The 22,340-nt window shown below is 40.2% G+C and overlaps 4 protein-coding genes across 5 annotated transcripts; 2 read left to right on the forward strand and 2 right to left on the reverse strand.

The window, feature by feature from the left end:
• Positions 1–36: 36 nt before the first annotated feature.
• Positions 37–6,169, reverse strand: LOC135592622 (ATP synthase subunit gamma, mitochondrial-like). 2 transcript variants are annotated; one of them, XM_065082179.1, is made up of 9 exons: positions 5,966–6,169; positions 4,416–4,462; positions 4,166–4,318; positions 2,567–2,680; positions 2,363–2,490; positions 989–1,111; positions 783–902; positions 442–563; positions 37–319 (listed from the first exon to the last, which is right to left on the reverse strand). In XM_065082179.1, exons 1-9 carry the CDS (start codon positions 6,061–6,063, stop codon positions 250–252), a joined length of 975 nt encoding a protein of 324 aa, XP_064938251.1. In that variant the 5' UTR covers positions 6,064–6,169; the 3' UTR covers positions 37–249. The 2 variants fall into 2 exon arrangements, with proteins under 2 accessions (XP_064938251.1, XP_064938252.1); XM_065082180.1 differs by having other exon boundaries at positions 4,416–4,459; positions 5,966–6,168.
• Positions 6,170–6,583: 414 nt separating this feature from the next.
• Positions 6,584–7,816, forward strand: LOC103997296 (uncharacterized). Its single transcript, XM_009418462.2, has one exon. It carries the CDS (start codon positions 6,584–6,586, stop codon positions 7,814–7,816), a length of 1,233 nt encoding a protein of 410 aa, XP_009416737.2.
• A 1,079-nt stretch (positions 7,817–8,895) lies between these two features.
• On the forward strand, positions 8,896–11,321 carry LOC103997146 (pentatricopeptide repeat-containing protein At1g69290-like). The gene has a single exon (XM_009418292.3). It carries the CDS (start codon positions 8,918–8,920, stop codon positions 10,928–10,930), a length of 2,013 nt encoding a protein of 670 aa, XP_009416567.2. The 5' UTR covers positions 8,896–8,917; the 3' UTR covers positions 10,931–11,321.
• A 3,543-nt stretch (positions 11,322–14,864) lies between these two features.
• On the reverse strand, positions 14,865–17,190 carry LOC135592623 (PLASMODESMATA CALLOSE-BINDING PROTEIN 3-like). The gene is made up of 4 exons (XM_065082181.1): positions 17,032–17,190; positions 16,257–16,496; positions 16,106–16,139; positions 14,865–15,480 (listed from the first exon to the last, which is right to left on the reverse strand). The coding sequence occupies exons 1-4, from the start codon at positions 17,081–17,083 to the stop codon at positions 15,246–15,248; spliced, it is 561 nt and encodes a 186-aa protein (XP_064938253.1). The 5' UTR covers positions 17,084–17,190; the 3' UTR covers positions 14,865–15,245.
• Between the last annotated feature and the right edge of the window lie 5,150 nt (positions 17,191–22,340).

A 22,340-nucleotide genomic window follows, 5' to 3' on the forward strand; every position in this document is an offset into this window, starting at 1 on the left:
TAGAGCAATTCCAATCTTTATTGTCGAACATAATCGGAAAAAAAGGCCTGAGGCACACCAAAGGCAGTATTAAAGAAAATCTGTTATATCCAACGTTGTTTCAGAACAGGAAGGTCAATCATAAAAAACAAGAGAATGGTGCCCATTTCCAGGCAATCCAAATTCGTCAATCATTTATTACAGACGACATAGAAGGCTGTCTGAAAAAAAAGATGCACGGCATAAAAGCAAATTTCTCAACCTTCAATCTTAACCCGTAAGAGCTGAAGCTCCTGAGATGATCTCTATCAGCTCTGTAGTAATTGAAGCTTGCCGAGTCCTTTGGAGAAGAAACAAGCAAAATAGAAGTTAGTTAAATCACTTGTCATTATTATGGTTGTATCTGTGTGAACGTGTGTGCGCGCGTAATAGAGATAGAGAGAGAGAGAGAGAGAGAGAGACCTGTTGTATGTCAGTGTAAGACGGTCAAGCATTTCACCAGCATTCCTACTGGAGCTGTCCATGGCTGACATACGTGCTCCCAGCTCACTACAAGCATTTTCCAGGACTGCATTAAATAGAACCTGGACGCAATAAAGCAAATTAACTTCACATACATAAATATGAAATATTAATATTTCACTATTACAAGACGTGCACTTAACATGGTCATGTTTATGAGTGGACTATAAGGAGCTCATTATAGACAAGTTAGAATTGCAGTATCTGCATACAAAATAGTTACAAATTCTCCATAAACTATAAACAGAAGGGAGAACTTAAAAACTACTGAGAAGTCTTACACAAGAAAATTGGAATTCTGCAAGATTCTGCAGCACTTCAGCTTTGGTGTCACCCCCTTCAATTTCATAGAAGTCCAAACTCCCAAGCTTCCCTCCCGCTTCCGACTCTTTCTCCACAGTCTGAATACAATGAGTGTTAAACCACTTGCAGTTCTGAAATATCCCTAGGAGAAGTGACAACTACACAGTCAAATAATTGAAATCACCTCAGGGGAAAGTATTGTTGAAACAGTTGGCAGAAATGACACAACAGACTGGAACTTGTTATAAATAATCCTCAGAGCATCAAACTCCATGTTCTTCAAGATATCATCAGCAAGAACAGAAACCTGAAATATTAACAGAAGTCCAAAAGTGAAATGATGCAAATTACAAAGGACATACATGTCAATTTTAACAAATAAAAAAATTATTTTAGTCTTTCGAAGGCCGGTGAAAAACTTCCTCAGCCACATGCTTTCAATTTAAAAGTATTTTATAGGCATATGCTCACTACTAAAAGGGTCTGTAATCCCTTACAGTCATAGACTCCTACTGTGCCTTTCCAAGGAAGACTTGGGTACTAAGTAGGATTTGTTTTGATTGACTTTTTTGCTTGCCATTTGACTTTGTTTTTCTGGTCATCTAGACCTCAGAGTTTATTAAAGATAGTTCCAAGTGATATGATTACTGAGTTTGGAAAATTCTAAATCATGTCAACTCAGGCACCTTCACCAACTTCTAAGTACTAGTGATGTCTCTCAAAAGTTTGTCCTAGTTGTATTTTAAGTTAGGAATTCACTAGAAAAAAAATAAAATTTGTCTAGTTGTGTATGAACAGCGATGGTATCTATGATCTTAACTACATCACTTATTTAATGAAGTAACTTATTTGCTAAAATAACTTATGTATTGACTTCTCTGTCTCAGTCTCTTATTTAAGTTCTACACCTTTTAATTCACACATCCTAGTGTTTTATGATCATGGTGCATGCTTATGTATACAGTAGATCCTATTCTTTTCAGGGTAATTCTTTAGCGATATCAAGAGTCAGTAAAATGATGCTTCCAGAGCAAATTGTTGCGGTTGCTTATTGGACAATCACCTGTATAACAGTAACAATTATGTTTGTACTTGAGCTCTTAGGTAGCTGTTGAAACATAAAGAACTGTAGTAATTGCTGTCGGAAGAAGTATACAATTCTTTTGTAACCATCCAAAAATAGAATATTCACAATAGCTATCTAAAAGGGACCCCAGAAGTTTCAATGAGTAACCATATCTTGCATGAACCAGCATGTGGTTTTCTAGACATCAATCTTTCATAGTGGCTGTAAGCAAGCATTAAGAATAACTTTGTTCTTGGGCACCGTGATCAAGAGAAGAGATGAAGCAGTAAGTCTGGCTACATGTTACTTTGCTTTCTTAGGATGAGGGAAACAAATGTAAAATTCATTACCCCTCATCCCTTGCACATGTTTAATCTCTTTTCAGCAGTTTATCCATGAATCTTTTTCATTAACATCACTCTCATAACTCTTTTTTTTAATAAGAAGTTCAATTTTGTCGCTAAAGAAATCAGAACCATACATAGAGCTGACCTGAGTGTAATTGAGAGGATTCTTTTGCAACTCAGTGATGTTCATCTCAATGCTATTTTTTGAGTCACGCACCAATTGAACCTTCCCTTTCTCTCCCAATACGACATATTTAGTTTCCTTTTCTGGACCTGAGGGCAACAACTGCTGAAATTAGAATTTCAACAATTTCTAGCTACTCTGTTGTGGATCATATATGAACGGTACCAGAAGTCAACTTATAGAGAGCCTTGCTGACTTTGACTGATGTGGAGTTGATGCCTCCGCAGAGCCCCTTGTCAGATGTAATAGCCACAATAACATTCTTCTTCACATTCACACCTGAAATGCAACAAGGCATATTGTCAAACTAAGAACAATGGAGATATATACATATAGCAAGCTGAGTGAAGGCGGAAGACAAGCTGACCTAGACAAAAAGGAACAAACAGGTAAAAATTCAGAAGGATAGAATACAATGCTTTGAAGGTTGGCCTAATAGCAAAATGCATAATAGGATCAATGGATCATTAAAAAAAAATGAAAACAATGGAAAATATCTACATAAAACAAGCTGAGTGGAAACAAAAGACAAGCTGACCTAGACAAGAAACAAAGAGGTAAAAGTCAAGCATTAAAAAGATAAAATATAATGCTTTGAAAACAATAGAACAAAGTGAATAGTAGAATAACGAGGTAACTAAAAACATGTGAACAAGAAATACTTCATCACAGTATATGCAAATCTCACAAACAAAAAACTTTCCTAACAAGCTGTAGCCTTATAGCAGCTTGCATATTCACTACTTAAGAGTAGGTAATTGTACACAATGAACAAAATAATTCGCTAGATAATCTCTATAGAGAAGTTGTAATGCATATTAAATCTCTAACAATTTTAAAAATTATAGGATTACAGTTAATCACTCCTTAACTCTAAAACCATGTCTCAAGAAGTCAATATAAGCATCTAACAAACCACAAACACCAAGCATTATTCATCCTTTGTTGCTTGACTTTTGTTTGGTTGAGGATTACCTCCTACCTGGATGGAAGACTAACACGCTAGCTCCACAAAATCCATTATTCTGTAAACCCTGATACTAAAACTCAACAGATTAATCAAGCACTGATATCAATAAGCTGACCAGGCATGGCATATTCCATTGATTCAAACATCGGTCAGGCAAAGCATATTCCGTAGATTCAATTATCTGTTGGTATGCATTACCCATCCGACCACTGACCAGTCGGTATTATTTTTTATTTTATTTTTTGGTGACACCAGATGGTCGGATCAGTATATGGCTCTATAAACTGATGTTATATTGGTCCAGTAAATTACATGAAACTGATATCAGAAGGAAATTTGAATCTTTGGCATATTCCAAAAGTTTACCTAATGCACTTGTTTTTTTTCCCTCTTTACTACTTAGTTTCTCTGACAAATTTATACAAATATATCTAGATAGCCCAATCTTTTGACTGCACAAAATTGCTAGCCTGATATTAATCCTCCAATCATATCCTGGTGCCCAAAGTAGAACTTAAAACCTCTAAATTTGTAAAAATACAAAAAAAATCTGACAAGACTCTAGGATAAAAATGCACAGCCTTCAATTATTATGTTTGCCTCAGTGTTTCGCGTAATCATTAGTAGGCTTAAAGATACAGCCAACAAATGAAACAACAATCAAAAGGTTAAAAAATGTGCATGTATAAAAACCTTCTAATGAGAAATCGGAAGGGCTATAGTAAGAGATATTTCTCATAGTTAATCATTCTACAGGCATCTATGCACTAAAAGAATGGAATCTGAAATCATACTTGGGTTATCTCCAAGAAGTGCAGTAAATGGCTGCCAAATCCCACGGGAGTTCTCAGTTCTGACTTGAACAGCTCGAAGCTTTGATGCTGCCACCATTTTCATTGCCTTGGTAATCTTTTGAATGTTCTTAACACTCTTCATCCGATTTCTGACTGCAGAGAGATGAACAAAGCAAAATCACCTTCCAAATGCATTCACCTATTTCTGTTTGCAAAAAGGAAAAGAAAGTGGATTGATAGAGCCTTGTACCTGCTTGAGTAGAAACTGAGCGTGCCCCCATTGGCCCCAACTCACTGCTAATTGACAACCGAGTTAGAAATGTAATGATATAGGCAGGCAATAAAAGTAACAGTCCATGCATTGAACCCGAATCAAACTGCACATGTGCATTACAAATTTGATTAAAAAAGACTCCAAAATTTCAGGAAGATTGCAGTGCATCTGGATGAGTAGGGAAAGAAGTTTGCGATATGATCCATTGCAAAAGGATGAATGAAAAGGTAGCTAGAGGTCTAGCAACTCAAGGATTAAAACATGAATGAGAAGAATTTTCTGAAAAGAGTCTAGAAAATAAAACTTTCGATGATGCAATAATATGTAAGAAAAAATTCTGCCAAGTATAAAAGCTTCTGTCAATGTACTTTCTTTGATGTTTCAGTTGGTCTCTCCACATATAAGCTACTTAACATTATGATGATAAAGTTTGTTGAAAATTGATGTTATCAATTTGCTTATACATTGTTGTCATCATATTTTCTTAAATGAATAAGGTAGTTCATTTTGCCAAGCTTCACTTTGTGGATGCATAATAGCCAATTGATAACGATGTTTTTTGTGTAAACATAGTACAATTGCTTCTTGGCTTCATCAAAGCCTTTTCTGATACTTTCTAACTCACAAGAAGCTGATGATTTCATGTTTCTTGACATATTTAAAAGAAGGTCACTCATGTTCTATACCATTTATTAGATGAATCAATGTAAAAAATTGGGCTGCCATGTCCGAAAAAATTATAACCTAAAAACAAAGAAAACAAGCCAAGCACAAAAACAAGGTTTGACAGCTTTGCTTTCATATTGTTGTTTGTAAGTATCTTTCATTCAGAAAACACAGAGAGAGTTGGTAAGTATCAGGTTCTTATGGTAAAACTGTTTGGCATTGACCAAATAAAACTCTTCATAGAAGGCTTTGGGCCATTGATTTAATTATATCTCTGAGAATTTAACTGTTAATATAAGTCCTAGATAATCTTCCCGAGAAAAAAAGATTATTATTAAACAAGGATAGTTCATCTATCAATGTGGTGTTGAACAATGTGAACGGCTTTAACACAGAACAATTCTTCTTTCACAGTTTCCTATGTTTTACACTAAGGCAGTGTGATGTTACCTTTCAGTGAAAATTTCCATCGCTTCTGTGTATCAAATGTACAACAATCATAAGGAAGATGGCTCAAAACGTAATCACAGTACGATGACGACTTGCATAGAGTTCATTTGGCTGGAACATAACAAAAGATCAGCGCACCGGCTGGTCCCTAAATACGAATGATTCAAGCAAAATAGACAAGGTAATTTTACAATTCCCCATTTATCTTAGTCTATAGGAAAATCTATCCGCGTTATGTTTCCCTCCAAAATGAAGATTGAGTCGGCCTAAGCATCCATTTCTACGATCGATCCGGTAAAACAAAGCCAAAAGAAGGAAGTTCTACTACATCCATGCAACAGAAACCAGCGATCGCCAACAAATCCAGGCAAACCAACTGGAAGTCACCGAGAACCGATCGATGTGCTTACTCAGAGAGAATCGCGGATCGGGCAGCGACGGAGGAGTTGTAGGAGACGGGGGAGAGGAGAAGCCGCCTCCCCTCCCTTCTGAGAGCCGCCATCGCCATCGTCGACCGCCTTAAGAGCTCGTCCCTCCCGAAACCCTAAGAGCGCCTCTGCTCGTCGCTCGGAGAATGCGATTCGAGATTTGGAGAATTAACTTTGCTCGATGACGTCGCTCCTATTTCGTTTTAACGCCAAATAGGTAAGGGATTGAGGAGCACACGGTGAACGCCTCCCGCAATCATGGACGTCCAAGATAAAATGGACGGCGATGCAGTTTTGTCGTTATTAGGCCTTTAATGGGCTTACCTTGATGCCTTAGCGGGCCTAACAGCGGCCTGCTCTCTTCGTCCACGGTAGGCAGGAGGAAATATATTGGATTAATATACACATAGCTCCTAATTCCGATTGTATTTTCCATCTGGAATTTCTGTAAATATATTGGAAGTTATATCTACTTAGGAGATTGAGTTTTAGATATATTAGGAGATTATCTCCTACAGAGGAGAGGATTCCGAGCGTCGGTTGCAAGGATCTCTATATATATGTGCAGACGTCGTGAGTCAACGAAAAGACGGCATCAGCATGGGTTCCATCTTCCTCTTGACCCTCTTCCGAGGTTGCTCACGAAAGCCCAGAAGCAGCGCTCGCGTTGCCGACGATGCGCTTTCGGAGGTCGCCCTTTATCTCGACGACGATATACTTCCGGTGGTCTTCTCCTACCTCCCGGCGAAGGCTTTCTTTCGCCTGCAGCTCGTCGCCAAGCGCTTCCACGAGCTCTCCAAATATCCTCGCTTCCTCCTCGAGCAGGCGGGCCATAATAAGTCCGCATCTGGCTTCTTTTACCGGGACGGCTATGGTCCGTATGGCTTCCTCCTCATCGACCCTTACGCCGGAATCCCCGCCAGCTTCCCGGACTACTTCAATTACAGCGACGAGGTCCTCGCCTCAGCCGGAGGCCTCGTGCTCTATCAGAGGAAGCGGTACTGGGATGATGAGCACGGGAGCTTGTGCGTGTGCAACCCGGCCCGCCGGACATGGCGGACGCTTCCCTCCCCGCCGAGCCAAAAGTTCGGCAAGGAAACGCGCGTCAGCGTCGCCGTGAAATTTGTCTACGACGGCGATGACATGGCGGAGGACTACAAGCTGATCTGCCTCACTGAAGCCACCGACTGCATCTTGTTTCAGCACTGCGGCGTGTATGACTCGGCCGCCAATGCGTGGACGACGGACGAGGAGATCGACTTCGGGCCGAGGGAGTTAGAGTACGACCACCCGGTGGTCTGCGGTGAGACGGTGTACTGGGCGTCCGACTGCGTCAGCTACTTGAGAATGCCCGACCCCTACGTCGTCGCTTTCGACACGACGACGAAGCGCACGGAGATCATCCCGGTGCCGGAGGGAGCCGTCATCGACTCCGACGAAGACACGATCAAGGTGGGGATGTGGGACGAGAGACTGCCATGCCTGATCCATTATAGCGTGAATGCTGCCACCTTCACCCTGTGGATGCTAAGAAGGAAGAACGAAGGCTCGCCGCAGTGGGTGAAGTCGCACGAGATAAGCTCGATCCCTTACGCGCGATCCTTCGTGCTGAGCCATGGCTCGACGGGGATGCTACTGGTTTACAGCGACGGGTACAACGCGTACAGTTACAGCTTCAAGGACGGGGAGTCACAGAAGATAGGAAGCTCGTCCCGCTTCTTCAGCAAGTTCATTCCCTACGCTAATACGCTTCGGCCATGCGGCAAACAGGAGGTGTTCTTAGAAGACCTGAGAAGACCTCTTCTTCCTTCTTTGCTTCCATGGGTTTTCTGATGCAAGAACAAAGAGAAAGATAGTCTTACTCTCCCACATACGATCCAATTCTCTTACAGTGTTATATACTTTTAGTGTTAATAGCTGCATTATAATGAAAAATAACGATCATTATTTGGCAAATTAGCATCATATATATTACTGAAAATAACATCCGAGCATGATGTGTATCATAACATTTAAGTTACAGCATCATCATCATCATAAAGCATCATATATCACTAAATGCTCTCTTTCTTCTTCTTTCTTTTTGTTTTAACTATTGAGTATGTCGATAGTATCAAACTAACTTAAATGCTCTTCTCCTAATCATCATCATCCTCCTTCTAATTAGAAGTTACTAATAGGGTCGAAAAGAATGATGGGAAACAACATCAACATAATTAAGATTTCGACAAATGAAATAAAGAGGTATAGAAATAAAGATATGATTGGTAATTGAAGGATTATAAATAATAAAATTATATTTATTATTTTATAAATATCTCAAATAGTAAGGAAATTGCAAATGGCAAGATGAAGGTTGCCAATAGCAAACTTATCATTTTTTAAAATTTTAATATTCCTAATATATACTTTTTTTTTCTTCATACGAGTAATATTGTAAGGGCATCGCAAAACGTCAAACGATATCGAGCGATAAGAGAGTGGAAGTAACGTTAAGGAGTTATGAGAAACACAAAAAATAAAATTAATAATAGAGAAAATATAAAATAGTAAATTTTTATTTTTATTATTTTTCTTTTTTTGATATTATTAATAATAATGAGATTGCCAATAACAAAAAAAAAAAAGTAAATTTCTTCGTCGTTCTCACATAAATTTAAGTATTCTTTAAATGGAAGATGATTTATAAGGATAAAATTGCAATGACGATGTTGTATCAAAATACGGATTTGTTTTTGGGATCCAATAGGAGTATCAGGGGGGCATGTAGGACTGTAGCTTTAGATCCAACAGCGAGCATCAAAATCCGATACCTAATGGATCCAACCCGAAATATCGAGTATGGATATAGGTTTTTGGATCCGATCCGATAACACTTTTAGGCATCGGCGGCGTCCCTCGGCCAGGAAGAACTCGGTCAAACGCACCGCAGAAATGCTGAGAGGACGTCTCCTCCCTCTGTTCCACTTCTGCCATCCCAAATCCTTCTCTTCTTCGTCTTCTTCCTCCTCCTCCTCCTCCTCCTCCTACCCCGAAATCCCCACTCTCTATTCCTTTCTCCAACCTTCCATCTTCGCCATCCGCACCACCAAAGGCCCACAAAACCCCCCGCCCTCGCCCTCGCCCACCTCCCTGTCCTCTCCCGGCAAAACCCTAACCCCAGAAGACACCGCCGCTCTCGAGTCCGACCTCCTGTCCGCTCTCCGATCCAGCCGCACTGACGACGCATGGAAGTCCTTCAAGTCCCTCGCCTCCGTCCCCCGACTCCCGCGCCCCGACGCCGCCGATGCTCTCGTCGCCCACCTCGCCTCCCTCCGCGACCGGCACAATCTCAAACGTGCATTTGCCGCCGCCGTCTTCCTCCTTGAGCGCCGCCCGGGAACCCTCTCCATTGCCTCCCTCGAGGCCCTCCTCCGCGCCATGGACTCCGCCAATACCCCCGCCCCTGCCCTCGCGCTCGTCCGCTCCATGCTCAAGAACCGGGTTTTTCCTCCGTTCGCCGCATGGGGGAGCTTCTTGATCCGGATCACGAGGAGGAACGGCTGCTTCGACGCTTTCTTGCGCGTGTTCGAAGAAAGTTGCCGCCTTGTGCTGGACGAGAACGTCGAGCCAATGAAGCCTGACATGGCCTCCTGCAATGAGGTTTTAGACGGGTGCTGCCGTGAGCTCGGGTCAGTAGCTGCTGCGGAGCGGGTGGTTGAGATAATGTCCACTATGGGCATGTCACCGGATCTGCAGAGCTTTGGGTCGCTCGCCTTTTTGTATGCATCCAAGGGCCTTGAGAGCAGGATCGTTGAATTGGACAAATTGATGGACGCATTGGGTTTCTCAGACAAGATTATCGTTTTAAAAAATCTGATTAGTGGATACGTGAAGTCTGGTTCTCTTGAATCGGTTTCTTCTGAAATTTTGCGGGCTCTGAAAGAGAGACATGATAAAAGTTCATATTGTTTGGATGAAGATACCTACGGGGAAGTTGTGAAGGGTTTCACAGATGGTGGCAGAATCAAAGATTTGGCTAGTTTGATTATCCAGGCACAAGAACTGGAGTCATCACAAGATTCAGTTGGCATTGATAGGTCAATCGGGTTTGGAATTGTTAATGCATGCGTTGGGCTGAATCTTCTGGACAAGGCACACAGCATTCTTGACGAAATGAATGCTCAAGGAGCTCCAGTAGGGCTTGGCGTGTACTCATCAATATTAAAAGCATACTGCAAAGAGCAAAGAACAGCAGAAGCTGCCCAATTGGTGACAGAGATCAGCGCCGCTGGGCTTCAATTAGATGCAAACAGCTACGATGCCCTCATCGATGCTTCTATGTCAGCTCAAGATTTCCAATCAGCATTTTCTCTTTTCAGGGACATGAGAGAGGCAAGAATTCCTGATCTTAAGACGAGTTATCTCACTATCATGACAGGGTTAACAGAGAACAATCGGCCTGAGCTCATGGCTTCCTTCTTGGACACTGTGGTCGATGACCCAAGAATTGAGATTGCTACACACGATTGGAATTCCATAATACATGCTTTCTGTAAGGTTGGTCGTTTGGAGGATGCTCAAAGGACATACCGAAGAATGATTTTCCTAAGATTCGAACCAAATAACCAGACATATTTGTCGCTCATCAATGGCTATGTGTCTGGAGAGAAGTGCTTCAGTGTGTTAATACTTTGGACAGACATCAGGAAGAAGGAGTTTGTTCAATTCGATCATGATTTAGTGGATGCCTTCTTATATGCCATGGTGAAGGGTGGATTTTTTGATGCAGCAATGCAGGTCGTCGAGAAGGCACAGGAGCTGAAGATTTTTATTGACAAGTGGAGGCATAAGCAAGCCTTCATGGAGAACCACAAAAAGTTGAGGATATCAAAAATTAGGAGGAGAAACTTCAGGAAGTTGGAAGCATTAATAGCCTTCAAAAATTGGGCTGGTCTTAATGCATGAAGATGTGGAGTCTGACTTCGTATAAAACTCTATCCAAGCAAAAAGCCTACCTTGAAGGAAAATGCTGCATCAAAATTTATTATGTGAATGGTGGACAAGGCATGCTCATCCACATACCGTAGTCTGCAAATGTATTGGAAAATAAATTATGAAAGATTCAGAAGTCATTGGAGTTTGCAAACATATAAATTCAATTGGACAAGACATGGTCGTATCTGTCTGTACAAGTGATGAAGTTAAATTATTGTCTACAGAGTCAAACAAGATAATGTCTTAAAACTATAAGAGTCAACTATGATTTCTTTCACAGAGGAGTTCAAACAAATACAAAATCCACTATGTATGCAATCTTTACCAAGTCAGTATGCATCAGTTCATTCCAGCTTGAAAATGTTCAGTGCTTGAGTGAATTCCAAATTTACTTCCACCTAGAGCAGAGAATTGGTGCTTCCATATTCAAAGATTGCTAAATTGAATTGGTTCAGGGAGACGTCGGCAACTAGGAAAAATCAGTAAATTTAGGTCAATATAGCTAGTTTGTAACCATTTTCACAATAACTGTTACAAAAAACTTAGCCAGGGAAAAGTTCAAGGTCAAAATGTCTTCTTCAATCAAAAGAGTCCTGTCTTGACATCAACACATTTTCTTTTTCTGGTGTAGCTATTAACTGTTGTTAAATCAGTGGCGAGAAAAACTGATTGTCTTCTTGAAGCTTCTGAATTTATCATTCCTAGTCATTGTAGACAATGAAAATTGTTCTGATTGATTCTTTTTGGATCATTGTTGCCTTGTATGGTTTATATTTTCCCAAAAACCTTAGCCTGAATCAAGGATCATTGTTTTGGGTACCGGACTCGCTTTGGTGACTTGTCAGATCGGTATACCGATCAATATCGGTGTATCGTGTGTCAGTACACCGGTACATATCAACGTTTTGGAGAGGAAGGAAAAGAAGAAGAGTAAGGGCAGGTGGAGGAAGAGGAAGAAAGGAGGAAGAAAGGAGGAAGAGGAGGAAGAGGAGGAAGAAGAGAAAGTGGTGGAGAAGGAAGAAGAAAAAGCAATGGAGGAGGAGAAGAGGTGGTAGTGTACTTGGGAAGAAGAAGGTACGTGACGACAGTGGCGTCGTGAAGCAGCGGCGGTGGCAACAGCATTGAATGTGAACGTGGGCCCTAGTTTCTATTTTACGTTTTTTTTTTCTTTTCTTAGTGCTGAGTTGGATGGGGCCCACCATTATTTTAGGTTTTTTATAAAATTTTTTCTGAGTTGGATCGGGTCGCCCGAAACGGGGGTGATCCATGTACCGGTCCACGCTCGGACCGGTATGTACTGCCCTTTTGATACTGTTTCGGGCAGTACGACAATCCTTGGCCTGAATACCATTTTTAACCCTTGATGATCAACAAGCTGATTCTTGTTATCATAAGCATGACCAATATTGTTATACTAATTTGCTTACACGTTTTCCTTTCTTGAAGCATTTTAATATCTACATGAAAGAGATCTTATGGCCTAACATATCTGTCTACTTCAAAATTTTTGAATTGCTATCTTGTAAGTCCCCTGCTTTTTATAACTACTAATTATGAGCAAAAGTCCACCAGAACAATCTAAGATGGCTTTTAAGTTGACTTGAATGATATGAATATTCTCATTCATTGGATGATCTGAATCATATTACCTTGACTTTTCCATACAACTTAGTTGGTTTTGGCCTGTTGTTGGGGAAGTAGTATATGGTAATAGAACCTACTTATGGAACATTGTTTTCCATTGTGCCAATGGGCTTGTACAATATGGAGTGATACCTCATGGAAAGGCTAAGTTTTACTGGCTATATATTCAGGATTTTGATTTTTATTTGTTTCTCATAGAAATTTCTTTTATACAGATTTTGTTCAATTTAATTTTATTAGTTCTTTCTTTAAAATGGAACTTCTGAATACTTTTTTACTGAACCTCTGGTTATCTTATTGGTTTAAATCTGTGTGCATCTGTTGTCAATGGTCTGTACAGTCCATCAGAATTTTTTTGTTTTGTGTTGTTGCTGAATTGTCCTTGATATGCATAGTACTTATGAGATTGATGCATGCCTCTTCATCTTCTTTTTTGTATGCAGTTCTTTGTGTAGGCTTTTAAAGGTTGGTTTGTTTGTTTTCTTCAATCATAGTTAAAGGTTCTAGCTGATGAGGAATCCCTTCTGAAACCTCATCCCAGAACTGTTAAGCTATACTTCAAACAAACTGATCAGTTTGTTTCTTGGTCTCGCTCAGAGTCGCAGGTATTATGAAGTTCAATATGAGTCTTGGCTGTAAAACAATAATCATAGAACTGCAAATTTGCAGCACTTGTTGTTAGTGTTACACATTAACATTGTTTTGTTATGCATCAGTCTGCATCATTTAATGTTATACATCAGTCTGAATTCTAGTAAATATTCTTTTACTGTGGATAAATTCTTGCTTAAGATGATAATTCTGATTTTATTCATTTCCAGGTTCCATTTTCATCTCTTGGGGCTTCTAAAATGATGGAGGTGATCCTCCAAACAAGTGTCTTGATATATGGGTCATGAGAAGTCAAAGAGGTCATGTGTTGTGCAACAGAGAGACTAAGATTGAGTTGGAGCAATGTCATTGTAGAATTTTAAGAGTCTACCTGCCTCTTGAGCTTTATGCAACTCCACCATTGAAGATGTCTTTGCATTTTGCTACTTGCGTAGATTTCAAGGTATACCAGGCAAGGTGAGCTGATTGAACATGGAATCAAAGTGCACCTTGTTCATATGGTTGATAAATCTATGCTTCAAAGTGCTGGCAATAATGCCACTGAAAAGGAACCCAGAATAGGCACCTTGACAAGCACAAATCGTGGCTGTAATTAAAGGGAATGATGCCAAGTCGCCGAGATTGATGGGATCGAGGACTGAGATCATTCAGGTTATATTTAGGTTCCTTCTATTGGTGCACAAACTGGAAATCCTTGCCGGTGGCGAGACGTGTGATTGGTAGATTCAAGTTATGGAAAAGCAAAGATGACAATCACATGTTGGAGAAAGCTTGGTCATCCTCATCAATCAGGTTGTTTCATCTTTTCTCTTCCCCACTTCTGTTTCTCTTTGTCTTTCCCTTTTGTCTTTGATTTCAACTGGATTGAGATTTGTGTTTCAATTGATCTCTATAACTAAGAAAAAGAACCATTTCATGATCATGTCAATGTCATGCAAGCCTCTATTACTGTCATAATACGTGTGAAACTTAGCATGTGATTAGTATGCAATGTTTGATTGGAGAAGGAAAATGGTGCTCATCTGCTTGTTGGCATTAGTTCAACAGCATATGCAATCAATATCAATCAAACTAGGATTTGTTTTGAGAGTTGTTTTAAATCCATGTGCGAACTATGCTTGTGTTGGTTTTTGTAGTTCAATGAATCTATGTATATAAATTGGAGCATAAGCATTTAGGCTTTAGATCAATCAAATTAATGAGTTAGTTTTATATCAAGTCCTAATTATGATGATGTCTCTCCATAGCCTCTGTGGATTTGGACAAGTTTGTATTTCTAGCATTTGTATTTATTTCTGTGTGATAAGGATGACTTGAAACTTTTTGATATTTGATATGACAACTCCCAAGAAACATTTAACACATGCAATCAAATCATTCAACAAAGAAATCCAGATCAATAGAATCAAGGTCCAAGTTTATGTCAGACTATCATCACTTGTCAACAATTACAGCTCTTTTACTTTTTCCAGACATTTCATTTTTGTAGACCAAGGGATTCTGACACAAATAATTCAAAATTCAGCAATCTTGTCACATTTAATATTTCTTATTTGAATTGATGGAAACTTCATAAAAGTGACAGTGCAAACTTTGAGGGGCCAAAAATCTCTCCCACCACATAAAGAACACCAAGACAGCCAAATCATAGAAAGAGAAATTGTAACAGATCATACTATTCATTGGCATCAAAGCTAGTTGCACATTAACCTAACTAGGGAGGGCACCCAAAACCTCATTTAATCAATAAATTGCTGCCTCCCTAGATTTGAGAGAGAGAGAGAGAGAGAGAGAGAGAGAGAGACTGGTCCATGAAGAACAAGAGAGTAACACATCCATCCTACCAACCCATAGCACCATCCACCCAAAAGGAATAAAAAACCTCCTATGTTGCCACTAGACAACAAAACTAGTGTGCTAATGTCTCAAGATGCATCCACCAACCATTCATCAGTAGTAATATCACATGCTTGTTGCACAACCTGATCCACCCGTCAATTTGCATTCCAACTTTCCCAATATCTTCATATCAAAGCCTCAATAAAACCAAGGGAGAGAGCAAAAAGGTTAGGAGGAGAGAAGGCATCCCTTTGTTTGGAATCAGGCCACCATCACTCCCATCAATGCTAGTTGTTCCTGTGGGGCCTAGGCCACCCAGCACTCCTCCAGTGCCTGTAGTGCCTGTGGTTGGAGTGAAGGTGCTTGGAGTTGTGGAGCTTGGAGTGGTGCTTGTGCTTGTTGGAGTGGTTGAAGAGCCTGCAGCACTGATGCAGAGTAAAAGAATGAAAAAGTTTTAGGGCTTAGACAGATCAATGTAAGTGGAAAAATAAGGTAGGAAATTGATACAACCACATCTAGGCATTTAATCTAGCAAAACTAGCTTTGAGTTTCAACCTTGGCCTTCAATTCCAATAAACTATGGGGAAAAGATAAAACAAAGTTCCAGCAAGAAAAATAGTGAAATACCCAATGGGTTTACTAGATGATTAGAGGATAATGACAACACAAATGCTTTATAAACAGAAGAAAATGAAAGAAAATGCAACTTGGCATTTTAAAGTCCCAGTTAGAGGCAGAGGAAGAGTTGGAATCCACAGAACAGACAACTAAAGTTGCCTTAAGATAGAATTGGATGAATGGAGAAACTTAAAATTGTTTGGGATTCAAGGAACCATAACACCATCATCAGTGAAGGTTGCTGTAAAACTGTCCACTCCAGCAAAACCAAGAAAAATTGGAGCCTTCCAGCTTCTAGAACACCTTTCAAGGTTGCTTAAATTGCTCAGGGTTGAATTTCCTAAAAGAACCGAAATAAAAAGGCCAGAGGAAAAGGAGAAATGCCTTTTACAAAGAGTTAGAATATATCTTATTTCTTCTCAATCCCATTACCTTGTAGTGGCAGGGTATGTGCACCCATTTCCTCCTGCAAAAACCAGAAAAGACATCAGTTTCTTCCCACACTGATCTACTTGTGTGTCCATGGCATGTAGCAAAGGGCATGGAGAGAAAGATGTGTTTTGAGAGGAGGCTTAGGGATCACCTGGGTCAGTTGAGCTAAGCATAGCAGTGCCAGCAAAGTCACAGGCATCCTGTGTCTGACCCTTCTTCTGGTAATAGCTATTGGCAGCATAGGAACAATGGGCAAGCACTGTGTTAGGGTTGTAGCAAGCCCCATTTTGTAGGATTGGAGTGCAATCAGCCCCAGCTCCACAAGCATAGTCCAGTGTCTTTTGCAGAGCAGTGGTGCTCAAATCAGATCGACAAACACACCAAGCAGCATCTTCCCAAGAAAAAAAAAAATCAAAAAGAAAGAGGATATAAGATTTTAGATCATCTCTTACATTTCTGGACATTATAATGAGCAACAAAAGAGAACCTGGCGTATGAAAACTAGTTTAGAAGACTCTCAAACCATCTTCTTTATATTTTTCTTCTTATTATTTGCACTCCCAAACCATCTACAATAACTAGCTTTTGTGGTTCTCAGAATTCCATTTTCTGTGCAATTTGTGTAGTAATAAACAAAGACAGCCATACAAAAGGCCGAGAAAAGCAATCTCAAATAGAAAAATAGAAACGCTCATCCTGAGGACACACAGTACAGATCTGAGCCAAAGGATGAAATGACATGTGTTTGAAGAAGAGGCTGCAAGTCATGGCTAATGGACACTTGAACAAACATCTTTGCTCTCCTCATAAATCATGAGAAAAAAGGAACAATCATGCAGAAAAGGCAAAAGAAAATAGATCATCTTTCAGAGACACATGACAATAAAATATAAGAAAGAAAAAAATGAAATTATTCTAGAGCTTACCTGAAGCACCAAACATGGCCACAGTCATCAGGAGGAACACTAAAGCAGCCATTAGTTGCCAACTGAGAAGAAGATGGGAGAGAAGAAATGGCCTGCCGACCAAGCTTTGTTCTTTGAGAGAGAGTCTGAGAGAGAGAGAGAGAGAGAGACTGGGCCTTCCCCATGGGTAATGATTTTGTAGTGGTGCATGGTGTACCAGTGTAGAAGAAAATGGTATTCCCACGCGTCCGACTCACGCGTAACGTTAACGCGATGAGATGGCAATCAAACGGCCATTAGGTGACGAAGGGAAAAAAGAGTTGCAGCCACCGATTTCGGTTGGAGGCGGCGGCCGACTGCTTGTGGGCCCGAACTAGTATGCCAGGTAGGCGAAACGGGAAAATCGTCAGCAGGTGGGGAGAAAAAGTTCATCGTGATCCAACATAAATGGACGGTCGAGATGCCCGAAAGGGAAATTGTAGCGGTGCGTTCAAATCGTAAACTTGGACAGAATCACCACCGACGCCTGATCTAACATAAATGGACGGTCGAGATGGCGGAAAGTGCGATTGTAGCACTGCGTTTAAAATCCATTAGACAGACAGGATGTTGATCCCCACCGACGCCTTGCCTCGCACGCATCTCAAAACACCGCTCACCTCGATCCAACACAAATGGACGGCTGAGATGCCAGAAACTGAAATTGTAGCATTGCCTTTAGAATGTACGATCGCAGAGGATCCGCACCCACGCGGTGTTCACCGAGATCGAAGATAAATGGACGGTCGAGATGTCAGGAACCGAAATTGCAGCACCGCGTTTCAAATGTACAATCGGACAGGATCCCCACTCACCCACCCACCCACCCTTGCGTCTCGCATAGCTCTTCTGCCCGTCTCTCTGGATTCTTTGGGGACGGAGGCGAGGCATCTTTCGGTGGGCATGTGTGGGAATCGGGGACGGCGTGCGGCACGTACCGAGGGAGGTGGGAATGTGGGGCCACGGCGTCCTGTTCTCTCGTCCGTTTCGTGTTACTGTGCTGCCACCGGGTAGGTGTGATGTGCTGGCGTCGCATCAAAATTCGGTATTCGAGGGCTGGTCCAGATGTGCAATATTAGCTTTTCCTTCGTCCCATTATTTTCATATACTTTATTTCTGGTTGGTAGATTATTATTATTATTATTCTTCTTCTTCTTCGTCTCTTTCTTTTATTTTAACTTTTTTTTACAAATTTTGGTCTCTTATGTCTTCCTTTTTTTTTTAATACATTTTTTTTATCTCTTAAGAGATAGAAGTTCTTTGTGCACTAAAAAGAAGGCACATATCACTTACCAAAAAAAAAGAAGGCACAATATCATGTAATATTCCAATGAAAGAAATAAGATTTATAAAAAGTGTATGCAAAAAATCTACTTTTTTAGATTATATATAATATTATTTTTTTAAAAATAAGTACTTATAAGTAATAAAAAGTTAATTTGATGATATTATGACTGGAAATTTGTAGCCACCAATCTAAGCATATATTTTCCCTTTGTTAGCTCATAAAATGAGGTTTAATGAAGTTCCAACTAGTTGGGTAATTAGAAAATTAAAAAATTAAATTAAATTTAAGTAAGTTTCAGTTTGGGCAAAATAAAAAAAAAATATCCTTAAGTTTTTACTCTCTTTTTTCTAAATTTTATTTATTTATTTCGATAAAAAACATCTTTTATTTTGTAAAGGATGAGATTATACATCTATTGTGGTTGCCTCCATCCTTTGTCATCACTAACTGTCTTTGGATTGCCACGAGGTCTTGTTGCCTTTGTGCGGTGACATTCGTCTTATCGCTCGTGTCTCTCATCACTGTATTCTCTTTGTCTCTTATCTGATTTTATCGTCGTTGCTTCCACCCTTGCTCTCATTTGTCTTGCATCGTATCATTATCAAGCAGGGTGTCCTTGGCCCCCTTTATATGCAAGGGTAGAGATAACAATGAGGGCCAAAAAGAACAAGACAACGAAGGTGAAGATGAACAATGACCAAAGAGGACTAGGCAAAAAAACAAAAACAAAAGTAATAGGACAAACGAATAATAGTGACTAGAATAATCTTATCTTTTAAATAATAATGGACTCTTTATGAGAATAAATAAAAAAGAAAATCCTTGGCGGGAAGTCAATGTAATCTCTTTTTTATTTGAGAATTTATCTTTTAAATTTAGATATTTTATAAATATAAAGGGGATCATGCAACTTAAACCCATGATCACAAGGTGGTAATTAGTTTCATTCTTTATAATTAGGGCTATTACATTCTTTTAGAGTCAATTTGGATATAATTAGGCTAATCATAGAAAGTTAAGCGTAACTACTGTGATTCACTATAATTTAAGATCATTATCATATTTTTAGGATCAATTTGAGAGTAATTAGACCTAGTTATAATTGATTCATAAACTTCTTATATTTAATATAAATAAATAATTATATTATAATTTTTCATACATTAATAAATCGATTTAGAATTCTCATGTATTTAATTTGATGATTAATGTTTAACTAAAACTAATTATAAATATTTTATTAGATAAGACTTAATTATTTGTATAATTTATGTACGCTGACAATTTAGATTCCCAAGTAAATTGTAACTACATCTAGCTTAATCTCCACGAATGAGTAAGAGATAATCTTCTCTAAATCCAACGGAGAGAAACTTACGAGTACAAAATATCATCCTTTATTTCATTTCCTCTCATCAAAATATTAAAATTTATATTTATAAGAATAAATCTTAATTCTTAAAGACTACTCTTTATAGTTTTGATTTATAATCTAAATTCTAATTCTAAATCATCGAGAATTTAAATACACCTTGTGTTGAATCTCGGATTTTGATGATGAAGTCAATTGTCATTTGTTGTCTAATCTATGTGTTGAGATAAGTGTGCAGGATTAACTACGATGAAAGTTAGACAAGCAGCAGGAGTTGCGCCGGAGTCAAGTTCATGATCACGTTGGGAGTTCGAGAGTTCGACGGAAGTTCGGACGGTCGTCGGAGGTTCTGCGAGAACAGATCCGAGAAGTCCAGAAGCTTGCCAAGCGAAGCTCGTCGGAACTCGCCAAGTGGATCGTCGCAAAGTCCAGGAGTTTGCCAGAAGTCCGCAGGAGCATCACCGAGGATTCATCGGATGATCGACGGAAGTTCGCCGGAAACTTGCCGGAAGAAGCAATTGACGCACCGAAGCAAAGCTGCAGAAATTGTCTTAGATTTAATCGTAGTTAGCACGTTGATTAAGTTGGAAAATGGGAGGTGATCCCATTGGCTTAATCTTGGGGCAATTGGGCCCCTGAAAGATTGAAATTGGGTCGAATGGAGCTAACCATTCGGACCCTGATTGCACCAAGAGGTGCAACCGCCCAGGCCAGGAGGTGGCACCGCCTGGGCTAAGCCTCCCAGCGAGACTGGGCGGTGCAACCTCCCCAGCCAGGAGGTAGCACCGCCTGAGCTCACTCTTCGAGCAAGACTGGGCGGTGCAACCTCCCTGACAGAGAGGTAGCACCGCCTGAGCTCAGTCTTCGAGCAAGACTGGGCGGTGCAACCTCCCTGACAGAGAGGTGGCACCGCCTGAGCTCGGTCTTCGAGCTCTGGCAGAGAGGTGCAACCGCCGCAGTCAAGAGGTGGCACCGCCTGGGCTCAGTCTTCGAGCTCTGCCAGGCGGTGCAACCTCTCCAGTCAAGAGGTGCAACCGCCTGATCCCAGAATTCCGGGATTTCATCGTTTTGAGCTCCAAATTTGAATTGGGTTGGGGCCTATAAATACCCCACCCATTCAGCACTGAAGAGACACAGACCTACACCGAAATCTTGATCTTTTCTGTGATTCTAAGAGCTCAAAAGTGTTGTAAAGCCTTTAAGTCTCCTCATTCTGTTCTTTAAGTTTTGAGTTGTAAAGTGAGGAGAGAAAGGTCTGTAAAGGTTGTCTCCTGAGCCTGTCAAAAGGAGAGAAACTGTAAAAGGACAGTTGGCCTTCGCCTATTGAAGGAAGGCCTCTAGTTGACGTCGGTGACCTTGTCGGTGGAGGAAGCCAAAAGTGGAGTAGGTCAAGACTGACCGAACCACTCTAAATCTCTGGTTTGCGTTTATTTTGAGCAATTTATCATTACTGCAAACCTCCTTCATAACTACTGCTCTCTGCGCTTTTACGAACAAGTTCTAACTGCTGTTCTTTCCAAATCTGCATTCAGACGTAAATCGGTGTTTTCGTATATTACAATTTACGTTTACGTTTTGATTCTGCAAAACTGTCTTCTGCGCCTTCACGAACAAGTTTCTAAGTGCTGATCTGTCCGAATCTGCTTTCAGACGTAAACCAGTGTTTACATTGCAGTTTACGTTTACGCCTTGATTTTGCAAAACTGTCTTCTGCGCTTTTACGAACGAGTTTCTAAGTTCAGATCCCTTTAAAACTGCGTCTAGACGTAAAATTGCGTTTAGACGTAAAACTGCCCAAACTGTGTTTAGACGTAAACTGAGTTTAGACGTAAATCTGCGTTTAGACGTAAATCTACGTTTAGACGTAAATCTACGTTTAGACGTAAAACTGCGTTTAGACGCAAACTACGTTTAAAACGTAAAACTGCGTTTTAGACGTAAACTGAGTTTAGACGTAAATCTGCGTTAAGACGTAAATCTGCGTTTAGACGTAAATCTGCGTTTAGACGCAAACTGCATTTAAACGTAAATTGTGTTTAGACGTAAACTGCATTGAATCTTAAGTAATCTTAAAATCGGCTTTTACATCGAAATCGTTTTTATCGAACGAACGCAGCTTTCATTTTTTAATCGCTGAAAGATTTCCGCTGCACTAATTCACCCCCCCCCCCCCTCTTAGTGCTCTCGATCCTAACAATTGGTATCAGAGCAAGGTTAACTCTCTAACGGATTAAAACCCAAAGAGAAATGGCATACGCCGGAAACCAAGAGGGGCATTCTATTACGCGTCCACCCATGTTCAGTGGGACGGACTACACCTACTGGAAGACCCGAATGAGGATCTTTCTTATTTATATGGATTTTGAACTGTGGAATCTTGTCGAAAACGGATTTTCGAAGTCTTCTCTTCCAATGATCGATTGGAATGATTTGGAGAAGAAGGCTTTCGCTCTTAATGCAAAGGCTATGAATGCCTTATTTTATGCACTTGATAAAAACGAGTTTAACCGTGTTTCAACTTGTGAAACTGCATTTGATATTTGGCACACACTCGAAGTGACCCATGAGGGCACAAGTAGAGTAAAAGAGTCAAAAATCAATTTGTTGTTACATTCTTCCGAACTTTTTCGG

This window comes from Musa acuminata, chromosome BXJ1-9, assembly GCF_036884655.1.
Source record: "Musa acuminata AAA Group cultivar baxijiao chromosome BXJ1-9, Cavendish_Baxijiao_AAA, whole genome shotgun sequence".
Classification (NCBI taxonomy): Eukaryota; Viridiplantae; Streptophyta; class Magnoliopsida; order Zingiberales; family Musaceae; genus Musa; species Musa acuminata.